Source organism: Zonotrichia leucophrys, chromosome 2 (genome assembly GCF_028769735.1).
Source record: "Zonotrichia leucophrys gambelii isolate GWCS_2022_RI chromosome 2, RI_Zleu_2.0, whole genome shotgun sequence".
In the NCBI taxonomy this organism is placed as follows: Eukaryota; Metazoa; Chordata; class Aves; order Passeriformes; family Passerellidae; genus Zonotrichia; species Zonotrichia leucophrys.
This window is the reverse complement of record NC_088171.1, coordinates 81,914,409-81,927,358: the sequence shown is the minus strand read 5'-3', so window position 1 is coordinate 81,927,358 and position 12,950 is coordinate 81,914,409. Positions and strand designations below refer to the sequence as shown.

Below are 12,950 nucleotides of genomic sequence, written 5' to 3'. Positions count from 1 at the left end.
TCAAAACTATATTTCCATTAGGAAATATAGTTGCTGAATCTTGGAATATATTAGATCAATCAGACAGAAACACAGAATGTGCTGAGATTGAAGGGATTCATAAGGATTCTCAAAGTCTAAATCCTGGCCCTGTGCAGGACACCCCTGGAGTCACACCATGTCCCTGCGAGTGTTGTCCAAAAGCCAACTCTGTCAGTCTTGGTGCTATGACCACTTCCCTGGGGAATCTGGTCCAGTGCTCAACCTCTGGTTGAAAAGCTTTTTCCTGCTATCCAGCCTAAAGGTCCCTTGACACAACTTCAGACCATTTTTTGGATCCTGGTTACCACAGAGAAGAGATCGGCATCTGCCCTTCCTTTTTCCCTCATGAGGGAGTTGTGACTGCAATAAGGTCTCCCCTCAGCCTCCTCTTCTCCACACTGAACAGACAAAGTGCCCTCAGCCACTCGTCATTCAACTTCCCCTCAAGGCCCTTCACCATCTTTGTTGCCCTCCTTTGGATGCTCTCTAGTAGTTTAATATCTTTCTTATATTGTGGTGAACAAAACTACTTTGTTATTGTTAAGTATGTTCATGATTTTTTCAAATCCAAGTCTACTGTTGCATGAGGTTTGTGGATGACTACTTGGGAAAAAATAACAAAATCCAAGTGAAAATAACACCATCCTTCTGCATTCTCAGCCTCTAGGACTGGATTATCGAATGCTGAACGTTACACTGAATCTTTTTTTGAAAATTACCATCTCTGCTCAGATGATCATTTCAGTTGAGGAATTGCTATATTACCTTCAGTTTAAAACCAATTACAGACAGACAGACTTGTTTACACTATAGCAGTTTTCACGCAGTGCGTGATGTCAGTTTTACTGTAAAAATTTTTAGCAAAATTTAATACTGGCATAAAATCTCTTCTTCAAATTGATAAATACTCAGCAAGGTAGAAGCTGTGATCAATTTCCCAGAAGCAGAGAAGGCAAGGAGAAAAGCGTGTGATACAGTATCCAACCTGGATCCAAAAAGCCAACAGGAAACAAAAGGTTTATCAGTTCCCAGTACACCTCTCACTGTGCTTGAACTTGCACGAAGAAGTCTAAGAGCACGCCATCTCTATGGTGCATTTTCCTTTCTTTAATAAATGGGGGAAATGAAAGGGGTAGACACTCTAGCTGGCTGTGAGTGCACAGCCTGTGAGACTAGCCTGGAGCTAGTCCAAAATCCACAAGTTCAACACCAGCTCTACAGACCTGCTCCTCTTGCCTTATCCTTCTGGCCAACAAGAAGGATATTTGGTATTGTCAACATGTCACCTGTATAGTGGTGCTCCCTGCTTGTGAGAGTACTTCTACCCCCTCTGGTTAGCCTGATGTTGACAGTGTCACCCGTGCCACCAGGGTCACCAGGCAACTTTGCACAAATACCTGCTGCAATCAGACTGCCTTTTCTTGAGCTACTAGTTGGTTTGATTACCCAGGAGCTTACAGTCTGGATAGCCTCACCCTTTGTAGTTCCCAAAATGCCCCTGTGTTCCTTTGAGTTTATTGACAAGTTTGCGAAGCCTCCAGTCACATTCTTCTATGTTTTTGGTTTCACTTCTGCCTATCCTTGCTTCTGCTGGGGCTGAAATTGTTGCCAAACCTCCCAGGTTTGCGTACTTCCCTCTTTGTACCATCCCAGTTAGAGAATGTTGTCGCATGGCAACACAATGCAAAGCATTCATTTAGTGACACAGAACAGTCCAGCTAAAGACTATTTCAGCCACAAACAGGTTCATTTTTGTGGAGAAGAGTAGACAGAAAAAAGGGAAAATGTCCACAGATCCCACAATCCTTTTTTATTTGGAAGAATGGCTTTTAAATGAAGTCAAGCAGTATCTTGTTTTATCATTCATTTATTTAGCAAAGAAAGGAATGAATTCAAATACCCCACACAATGAACACATATTATTCCCTGATATCAAGATGCAGATTTGCTTGTGAACAATTTTAAATGAATCTGTTTTTTTTACTATTGAAGTCATCTTGTACTGTGCATGGATTTGTGCAGAAGCAATACATTTTGGGCTCAATTCTGTAAACACATTAAAATAAGTAACTTGTTACATATATACCATTGATCTTGGTGTGGTTACTTATGTGATGAGTAAAATTATATCCAAGAGCCTAGCTTATGTCAACCTAGGCATGGAAATTACTCTGCAAATTACAAGCATCTCTCTCTAGGCTCACTGCAGTGTTGGTGGAGAGACACAAGCCCTCATCAGGATGTACTCTGCCCATCTAAGTATGTTTTCCTAGATGAGACACAGACAATGCAGGTGGCAGCTACAGTTAAAATTGGCCAGACGCCTCAAGCAGAGCAAGATAAGCTTGGACCAAACTGTTTACAGAATTGATCTCATACAGCAAAGCCATTATGCATACAGTCAACATTAGGAATGTGCTCATGTTGCGCCGATTTTATTAAAACTGGTCCCACATTTAAAGAAGTGAATATATTTATTCTATAATTATGAAGAAAAAAATACTGAAGCATTTAATCCTATCAACATTTTACTTACATCTGGGACCTTTTACATTTTTTTCTGGTTTGAACAGCCATATGGTCTGATGCTCTGAGAAATTTCTTCGCTAACATAAGTGCTTCAGTAGCTCCTGATTTGTATGCTGGACTGGTATTTTCCCAGAGTCTGGCGTGGATCTCTGGTAGAGCTAACTAAATGCACAGTACCCCACACCAATGTGAGACTTTAATCAGTACTGCTTAATAGCCTGGAAATCAAAGCCATTTAAGCCCCATTCTTTCTTCCCCTCTCTTATAAAATTCCTAATCCTAGTAAAAAAATCTCTCAATTAGTTTTAGCCAAACCACACTGCTTCAACATCAGGTGACTGCAAACAGCTGGAAAAGCTTCTACACAGAGTAACTTAAAAAGGCCATGAAGATCATCAAACTCAAATCAACGTCCAAGATATATCTGCAAACATGGGAGTCAATTTTCTAAGCAACTGAGGAACATATGCTATGATTCAGAAAAATAAAAAATAAGCACAAAATGTGCACTCAGGCATAGCAGTACTTTGAGTTGGCCAATGAGTGTCTGTACCGTGCAGGATGGGACTGGCAGCCTTGCTTCCTTCTCCCTCCATGCAGCAGGGCTACATGGCAACAACTTCGAGAATTTTCATTTATCTGCCAAACTGTTTGCATTCAAAATAAAGAAGCATTTATAAATTTATGCAATCAGTGTAAGCATGGTTAGTAATAGTAACTAATGGCTTCAGAGGTAATACAATTATTTGTCCAAAACAGACCACTTTATCTAAGCAAAAGGATGGAAGATACTTAAGCATGGCATTTGATGAGCAAGGGACTAGATTTTCACTTTCAAAGAAAAAAACCAATGTTTTCAGAACCACATTTTATCCTTGAGAAAATTTGAGAGCTCTATTGGCTTAAACAAGGTTTGCAGGAAATGCCCACTTGTTATATTTTTGACAGAAAAATAAGAGCTTTCAGGAAGAAATGGACATCTTTTAATAGGGGACTTGGCAGAGCTAGGTTAATTGTTGGACTTGATCTTGGACATCTTCCAACCTAAACAATTCTATGAAATCTGCTTTTTCAGCTTTGTAGCCTATTTTAGAAAAAATGCTAAAGTCAGTTGAAAATTAATGGAGACTGCACTTTGCTTTGCTCCATGTACTAGAAAAAGCTGTACTATACTACCAGGATAGCTACACAGAATTCAGAAGGTGAAAATACTGATAAAGGCAGTGCATTTGGGGTCCTTTAAAATTACCTAAGACACAAATATCTAAAGGTTTCAAAACTTGTCTTACAACCTAGCTTGACAAGGAGATCTTGCCATCTAGTTTTTCTCATTTAAGTGCTGTGAAATTTCCACGTTTACCCTGCTGCTTCAGATAGAATTTTGAATATATTTCTATTTGTGATATAGAACAACTAAATTTAGGAAGCTAAATCATGAAGAAAAATAATTAAAATAATTACTTTCCTGACATATTGGCATGGGAGCTGCTCAAAGATCTGGAACACCTGAAATACCCCTTTAGGGGAGGGAAATGTGAGCAGACTGAGCATCTGCTAAATAGACTTCTACCTATGATCATGCAGACTTAACCAAGGGTATTATTAACACCTATATAACACATATCTAACATATGTATTTATCCACCAAAAGAATGAAAAATAGATCACTATAAAGTTAGGTGCACCTTAAACTACTAAGGAGTTCGGAAAAAGAACATACTTTCAGTAATTTTAATTAAAAAATGTAAAATAAAAATACATAGTTCAAATCTTTTAAAGGTATTGGTCTCAAAACTAATAGTCTAAATATAAAATTCAGAAGTTGGACTAATGTGCTCTTAATACAGGGGCAGAAAAGAACAATGTTGTTCATACGTGCATATGTACATGTGCTGCTTTTTCTTGGCAGTAGCAACAATATAGGTTTTATTTTATCTTATTTAAATATAAAATTTATCTTTTAGCATGAACACAGTAATTGAAATACCATACTGGTTATGACTTGGAGAGTTTTTCTTCCCTCTATTTCTTGCAAAGAAAATTTTCTCTTACTCACAGCAATCAGCTAATTTATTCATGGAAAATCAAATCTAATGTACAGTAAAAAATCACAAATTATAGAGACCCAGCATTATTATACTTTCTGGAGATGAGGTGGTGTGAAGGCGAGGTGTTTTCATTTAGCTGAGTTAGTAACAGGGAGAACTATTCAGCTGGAAAAAAATAGGTGGCTGATCTTAATTACTTTCATAGATGGTAAATGTGTGTTCATTTTACTGCATAGCGTTTTAAAGACCATTTTGAATTTTTTCATTTTTCTGTAGAACAGATTGGAAGCATAGTGCTACATTCAGATCTATCCCCATTCCAAAATACAGCTCACTGCCATGAGTAGATACAGTATTTACCATTGCTAGGGAAGTGTTTATTGGTACTTTTTGATTTTTTTTCCTATATAGTGGCAAATCATTATAATATACACATGTTTTTCTCTATTTGTCTATCATACCATAACCTAACTTGCAAGGGCTCTAAACAGAATGATAACATTTCCACTCTGCTTCTCCTTGCATACCTCCCTAGTATTCTAGTGCGACAGTCTTTGCTTTTAGCAAGAAAATGAAAACCCAGTCCTTTAATCCTTAATATTCACTTAATTTCTTCTCACTAGCTTCTGAGAATAGCAAATGCTTCCTTGCTACTATAAACTCTGTAAAATCTGACTCAAATCCCTGCAATTTTCTTTTTAGTTATACATATAAAATTTCAGATACAAAAATAAAAATGTCATGAATGTGGGTGAAAACAGACAAGACAAAGAAAAATGGTATAAAACTGTGTTTCCTCATCTACCACTACAAAAGGAATTAAAACTGATAACTTAAAACTTAAATATGTACATCAATGAAATCCAACAAGATCATCACTTGAAACACCATAAGAATGTTCCTCTAGGGGCTGATTGATGCAGGTCAGACATGGCAGCAAGATGAGACAGCCCCTTGCAAATGTATTTATATTCTCTGAGCCAGCTTTGTTTGTCAGACACGTGCATATAAAGTAAAAGCTGGAAAGAAAAAAGCAGACCTATGATTATGCCTACACGCCCCCAAGAGCCAGAGATGGCACACAATACACAGTGCACTTGTACTGCTCTGGGCCAGCCTGGTGGCCACAGCCATCAGAGACAAGCGTGTCCCATGGGCACGCACCAGGGAGAGGAAGCCTGTGGAATGCCACAACAAATCCACATGCTGCAGCAAGGCTGGCTTGTTAAAGACACAGAGACAAACCTCCCAGTGTGCCTCTCCCACCTGCCCTCCTCCCTCGGGCTCCCTTGGGACATGCCCTTCCACACCCTCGCAAAAATTAAACTGAGCAAGGTGAAGGCGTTGTGTGACTGGGCTCGGCTTGCAGCTGCAAACCACTGACCCCGGAGGTGTCCGGGTTAATTACAAGATTGTATCCCTCGGTACAGCCTTAGTACCTCTCTGCACTCTGAGCAGCTGAACTGCAGCCAGAGTGATTTACAGCCCAGGAAGATCAGCCGACAGAGCCCAGAGCTGGTGCAGAGGATCACTAAACCACCACATTTCTTCTTGTCATCCCCAGCACCTTGTGAGCTCTTTTTGGCAGTGTGAGCTTCAGGAGACTGCACAGAGGGCTAACAGCAAAGCTCCCTTTTTAAACCCCAAGGAAATAAAAGACAATGCCTAGAAAGAAAATTAGATTTGCACTCCTGGCCCAGATTTAAGGGGTAACATTATAATTTCTTTTTAAGACTCTGGAATGACTTAGTCACTTGTTAGAGAAATATGAGTGGAAATTTATGAAACTGAGCAAAGCAATGCAATCCTCGTGAGTGGTCCAGCAACACTGTGGGGCTACAGCTGCCCCTGACACTGAAGGCCAACCTTGCATTCTGCAAAGAAAACATCATGTCACAAACAGGCGGTTTGGGCTTTTGGCAGCAATGGGATTTGATGGCTTGGATCGTGCTTGAAATGTCTCTGAACTTCATCTCTGAAGCCTCAATCACATGAGCACTTGAGTAGCACAGGCCTTGGGACTAGGGAGTTACAGGAGGCCAGAAAATACACAAGCCCATTAGTATTCATCATAATTATTGAAATCTGTAAAATAGGTATTAGAATAAGTCTTTGCAGTAAGATGTGGATTGAAGTATTTGTTTCTCTCCTCTAGAATCAGGTTGTTTTTGTTGAATGCCTGAGAAGAAAAGGAGAAAAAAAGAAATCAGAAAATGAAAAGGACACAGGAAAGATAACCACTAAGTGCTCTTTCACCAAGGCAGATTTTGTGGCACATACCTGTGTATAGTAAGCCAGTCAGAAACGCATTGAGAAATACTTGTACATCTACAGAAACTTGCATTTGCAAGAAGTATCTTCTTACATAATAACATTCCTACAGAAAGTAATTCTACTTCATAAAGCCAGGCATTTTCCCCTATAATAGTAGAGAACTAATTTTATGATTCTGTTAATATTTTTAATCATATACATGCAGTCCTTCCTATTAGAATGAGTCACTATCTTTTAACTGAATAAGTATTATTTTCTCTTTACTGTCTTAATTCCCTGATTTTCAAGTGGCATAAATGTCTGAAGGCCTTAAAGCATAAAACCTGTTTTTTAAGAAATTAATACAGGTATTTAGAATACTAATTTTCAAAGGAATGGGTTTTCTTTTGTTTCTGTAGCTATCTAGAGAGATGATGTGGAATTACAAAAAGCTTTAAATTAGGTTCATATTCCACTGCTGACTAGAAGATCCAGACTTTTCTTGCTGTTTTTAATAATTTTCATTATAATGTCTTTAATTAGAAAGAAAAATGCAGAAATTAAGAACTGGATTATCCAAGTAGGATTTAGGAAAAATCCTCATTTGCAAAAAAGCTTTGCAGATGCATGAATAAACTTTGTAATCTGCAGATACTGAAGTAGGTATTTTCAAAATGCACATCCTTCCTTAATTTAATGGATCTGAAAAGCAGAGTTATTTTAAAAGGTCACAAAAAGAGAAGAGCAATTTGGGAATAATGATGAAATAGTACGGATATCATTATAGACTCTCAGTACACCTGTACTGCTTTTTCACAGAGTAGTTTGGCTATAAACAGTAGCTGGGGGTCTGACCCAGAATATATTCACCAGGTACATCTCCCATATAGAGACACAGAGCAGGAAGATGAACAGTGCCCTTGAAACTGGATCATCAGAGCCAAAGGAATTTCTTCAGTAGATGCCATGGTAAATGGCTCTATTTACTTCTTGAACAAGCCACAAGGGAACACAATTAGGAAAAAAAAAACAAAAAAAAAAAAAAAAAACACCACAAAACAACTTGAGTGATTTGCTTTTTTCCCAGCAAAACCTGCTGTATAAATTATACACAGATGCAAAATCCAACTTCCTGCCTAACAGGGATTGACAAGTGAAAGGATCTGCAATTACAATACCTCAAGTGAAATCTGCTTTTGTCATTAACAATCAGCATAAGCTGAGCTCAAATGCCACTGCGGAAAAGCAGCAAGGAGAATTCTTTGGATGGGGAGAAATGTCATCTAGGTGCACTGAGTAGCTCCCAGCCCTCTGCTCGCTCACCTTGATGGCCTCCACAGAGTCGTATTTGTCCAGTTTGTTGATGTGGTTGGTGATGCTGGTGTTGAGCGGAGCGGGTGACACCGGGTGGATGACGGTGGCGTCGTGGGACTGCTGCTGGTACCGCTGGCAGTAGGTGTAAACAAGCAGGGTGAGAAGGCACCCGAGGATTGAGCTGCTCAATCCCACTGCGATCATGTGGAACATGTTGAACTCTGCGGAGCGGAGAGAAGAAGGCAATCTTAATTTTGAGGCAGTAGCAGTAAAAGCTTCAGCTCGGGGGAAAATGTAGACAAGTGTTTGATTCAAATAAGGATAAGGGAATTTTCATGTGTTTCCCTGAAACATCTCAATGGCGATGGTTTATTCCTACAGTAGTAAATTCATTTTACCTCCCTGAAGGGACCATTATAAGAATCTCAGATACCCATACATCTCTTTAAGTAGAGATCATAGAAAGATGCTTAAATAAGTTCAGAATGCAAATAAAAGAAAAATTAATTGCATTCCATATGTTTGAATAGTTCATTGGGATTTTTTTTCAGACTGTATAACAGAGCCTTGTTATGTATAAATTATGTATATAGTATACATAAATAGTTTTTTTCTTTCAGTGAACTACAGTATCACCTCCTCTGCTGTTATTACAGTTTTTTCTCTTGTACACAGTGACTCGTGGCAGAACTGTAAAAATCCTGATATCATTGAACTCTATTCCTGCGTTCCATAAACGTTTTCCATATCCCTTTTACTGGATGCATATTCCAGAACCAGCAGCAGATGTTTCTTCCATCTCTGCTTTAATTCTTGCTGGTTATCATTCCTTTTGTATCTTGGCCAGTTTGTTTCCTTCTCCAGCTCTTGGAACTTTTTCTTTATTTAAGAGGGAGTAGGGAAGAAATGGCAGCATTGCAGGGGGAAATGGGAATTGGCAAGAGATAGACTCCTTGAATCTCAAGACACCTTTAAGCAGGGCAGCCAGAGAGTGCAAATTCAACACCTCAGAGCCCAGCACCCTCCTGTCTGCTCTGCTCTTCACAGGCACAATGGCATCAGACCATGGGAAACCCTCTCCACCTACGCAAGGATTAAAACTGAGAGGAAGCCCATTGCTGCATGAAACTGTAGGAGGGAACTTAAAACACAATCATCCCCTGATGTTACTGAACACAGAAACCAGATCAGATATGGTACCAGTAGGATTAGCTCGAAATAAACAAACTGGACTGCTTTCCATCGTTATTTTGAACAGGAGCTGTGCTTTTTCATTTACTTTAGGGGAGAAGTATCACTGAGAAGCTCATGTTGGAAATTTCATCTTAGCATGACTGAAAATTTGTTTGTTGTTGTCTAAATGTACAAATTAAGGATTTAAAACTGATATACTGATGCTAATCTTTTTCACTGTGATACAGAAAAATGGGCCAGCACATGGGTCTCATTTTTTGTAAAATCTAAGGTTTACAAAACCTTTACATGCCTACTGGGTACCTAGTAACACAAACTAATATTTAGGTGACTCAGTTGACTGTGTCAGTATATCGATCTATCAGTAAAATATCCTTCTACACCTTTATGAGGGTTTCCCAGTGCTGTAGAATTTGGCAAAATGTTTTCAGAGTACAACTGCTAATTAGCAAAAAAGATCAAATGACATTATCTTTGCTCCCATAACAAGTTACCATATGCACAAGTACCCTTTCATAACCTCTGCTCTTTCATTGTCCTTTATTAGGTTAAAAATGCAGCTTATCTGTGCATGGAAGAATACTGGGACTGGCAAGAGCTATTACCATGACGACACAGACTAAGCGTGATAGCTCAGCGCAGAAAAAAAAAAAGTTCATTTTCCTTCTTCTTTCTTCTTTTTCTTATGTTTAGTGGTTTTAAAAGTTTTTCCTTTCAAGATCTATTTTTCTAGCATCACGACTCTCCAGAATGCAACCTTTTATTCACTTTTCAGTTTTGTCTCTGAAAATGAAGCTGAAAATGAGTCCCAGATAGAGTCTGGGCTATTAAATTTGTTAGCAGGCTGTTTTTCTGCTGTTTGTTTGGAGTCTAAAAGAGGTTTGTGCACTTGTTATCCTGAAAAAGGCGGAGCAACAAATTTACAAATTTCAACCTTCTGATAACTAGATTATTATAGATATTTCTTTTGGAGTACAAGGGTGACTGCTACACTGACAAAGAAGAAAATAAAAACATCCAATAATGCATGTTCTACTCTCAAAGGTCACCAATGACAGACTGATATTTAATGAGAAATCCTGTAGTAACTACATTTTCCTGTACAAGTAGCTACTTTTTTTCTGTACAAGCGTAAATAATGAGAATGCAGCATTTGGAAGGTAGAATATTACTAATAAGAGAGTGCAAAAGGTGAAACAAAATCAAAAAATGGCGAATCAACATTTCAGCATTTAACAGACATCTTGAGCTGCAAAGCTTACCGCCACATCGTTTCTCTTCTATGCTGCTGGATCGTGCCACAGATATTTCTAGAAAAACAAATAAACCATTTAGGCCAAGGAGAAAAAAATATTACAGAGAACTTCTAGTTAGATTAACACAGAAAGGATTAAAAAATTCATTCTATTAAATCCACTTCAATTAAAGGTAAAAAATATTTTTACTATGTGGTAGAATTAATAGAAAGGACCTATGACATCTTCAGGCTCCTTAGTTTCCCAAGCAAAAGCAACAACTTATTTTTAATTCTTGCTCAAAACATCTCTGGAATAAAAAGGATGAAATGTACATGGAAACATTCTTGTGGAATTTAGGCTTGTGGAGAAAGAGTTGATTTACTGAAGTAAAATTAACTAGAGTTTAATTACCTTGCCTTCAAATGTGCTCATTACTTCCAGAAGTCACATCTAGCACTAATGTGAAAAGTGGGAATTCATACATCTTCAAAAAAGACAACTGCTAATTTTGTAGGTCTCAATAGTAAACTAATTAAATGCAATTCCAGCCTGTATCCTTACCATTTTTACTTTGAAAATACAGGATAAAATCTGTAGGCGAACAAGCTTTTCCATTCCTTACTTCCAGACCATGGTTTCTATGAAGGGAAGTTCTGCCTTACAAATCAGTCTCTTGAACCTCTCTGAAAGGGTCAAGGATCATTTGTATACAAGTGGGGTAGCTGACACCAGATTTCAAAAAAGGAGAATTTGAAGTTTTTTGATAACGTCTTTCCAAGAAAAAAAATGAAGTGAGGTAAAAGATACAGAAATGGGCTAGTACTATGTGCCCAGTTCTTACAACAGAGGAAGGCTGCCACTTCTGCAGGGATTGGTCTTTTCAGCCAAGAGCTAGGGAGGAAACCCCTCAGTTAGAAGACCTGGATGAAAAAAGTGAGCCAAGTGAACCAGAGAAAGCAAGCTTGATTCACTGAGGTGGGAGTAATGGCATGGCCTTATCTGCTCTCTTACTGGTAATGTGAGGAGGAGCAGCAAACCAGAAGGGCAAGAGACATGGTGGCTTGTTTCAGATTCGAAAATGCCTTCCTTCCAAAACAACAGGTAGAGCTGATATTGGATTAAGCTGCAGATTCACAGAATGCGAATATTAATAGAGCTTCAAAAGCCTTAGAAAAGGGAAAATACAATGTGGGCGTTTTTGCTTTCATACTGACATTTTTCACATTGGTTTTAGAGGAAAATACAGTTTGGGAGTTAAAGCATTATGCACCATCCATAAAAACTGAGTTTAACTTTGCTGATGTCTTTGTTACATTGTACTATAGTTTACTGCACAGTCACTCAAAGAAAAGGTTGCAGCACTGAATAAACACAGCTACATTTCAAATGATACGTTAAAATGTAAATTCTTCTGTCTGTGAAAAGAACCCTAATTTTTAATGTACATAGGGAGAAAGTCAGCTGTTAACAGCAGGGCATTGTGACCATCCATACTGTTGTGCGGATTTAAATGACTCCTGTGATTTAAAAACAAAAGTACAGTCATGAGTTTCAACTAATACTATAGAATAATACATAATGTGACTATTCATCAGGTACTTAGCAGTCATGGGAGATAAGACTGGAGGCAAAGCTAATAGTATTTACCTTTCTGAGCAGTTATCAAGGTAAGGGACTGTCTGAAATGATTTCCAGACTTACAACCAGAGCACCCATTTTGTACATGCAATCCACAAAAGCCACAGCAACATTTCTTTAATAATCCAAGTCCCAAAACCACTTAAAATAAAAAGCAAACTATTTCTGCTTTCTGTGTGTACTCATCCCCTGCTACCAAGTAGAATGGGACAGACTTGCAGAATGCTGTGACAGTGACTAACCAAGGCAGTGACACTGGGTGCCATGGGACACATTTTTATGTAGACACCAAGATACACTGTCTCTACACAGTAGAACAACATCCTTGTGCTGACTAAAGGCAAGCTCTGCTTCAGCTCATGGATCTGCACGGTGCAGTCTGGAACAGTGCTATGCCTCGGTGCTGAAACCTTGAGAGATTTCCCTAATCCTCCAAGGAGCTGGCTGATGTGATCTCACCTGGTATGAAGTTGGAGTCCACCCCGCAGGCTCGGCTCTCCGTGGTGTTGCCCGTGCACTGGCTGCCCACAGGGAACACAAGGATGCACTGCCGAGCGCGAGTCTGGAGGCCAGACGAGTCGCAGTCAGACCACTCGGACCACTCGGACCAGCTGTCTGCAACAGGCAGAGAGGGACACACATGCAGACACTGGGATTAAGGAGTTCACATGCACTGAGGGAGAGAGAAATAGCTTGTATTTCTGAGTTAGGACAG

At 38.9% G+C, this 12,950-nt stretch overlaps 1 protein-coding gene across 3 annotated transcripts in view; it reads right to left on the bottom strand.

The window, feature by feature from the left end:
* Nucleotides 1-1,816: 1,816 nt before the first annotated feature.
* SEMA5A (semaphorin 5A) overlaps nucleotides 1,817-12,950 on the bottom strand; it is a 314,290-nt gene continuing 303,156 nt past the window's right edge. For all 3 annotated transcript variants that reach the window (XM_064705520.1, XM_064705522.1, XM_064705521.1), the window contains 4 exons: nucleotides 12,695-12,850; nucleotides 10,622-10,669; nucleotides 8,175-8,386; nucleotides 1,817-6,777 (listed from right to left, as the gene is read on the bottom strand). In XM_064705520.1, the coding sequence (XP_064561590.1) occupies nucleotides 6,658-6,777; nucleotides 8,175-8,386; nucleotides 10,622-10,669; nucleotides 12,695-12,850 (536 nt within the window). In that variant the 3' untranslated portion in view covers nucleotides 1,817-6,657. The remainder of the gene's footprint in view (nucleotides 6,778-8,174; nucleotides 8,387-10,621; nucleotides 10,670-12,694; nucleotides 12,851-12,950) is intronic.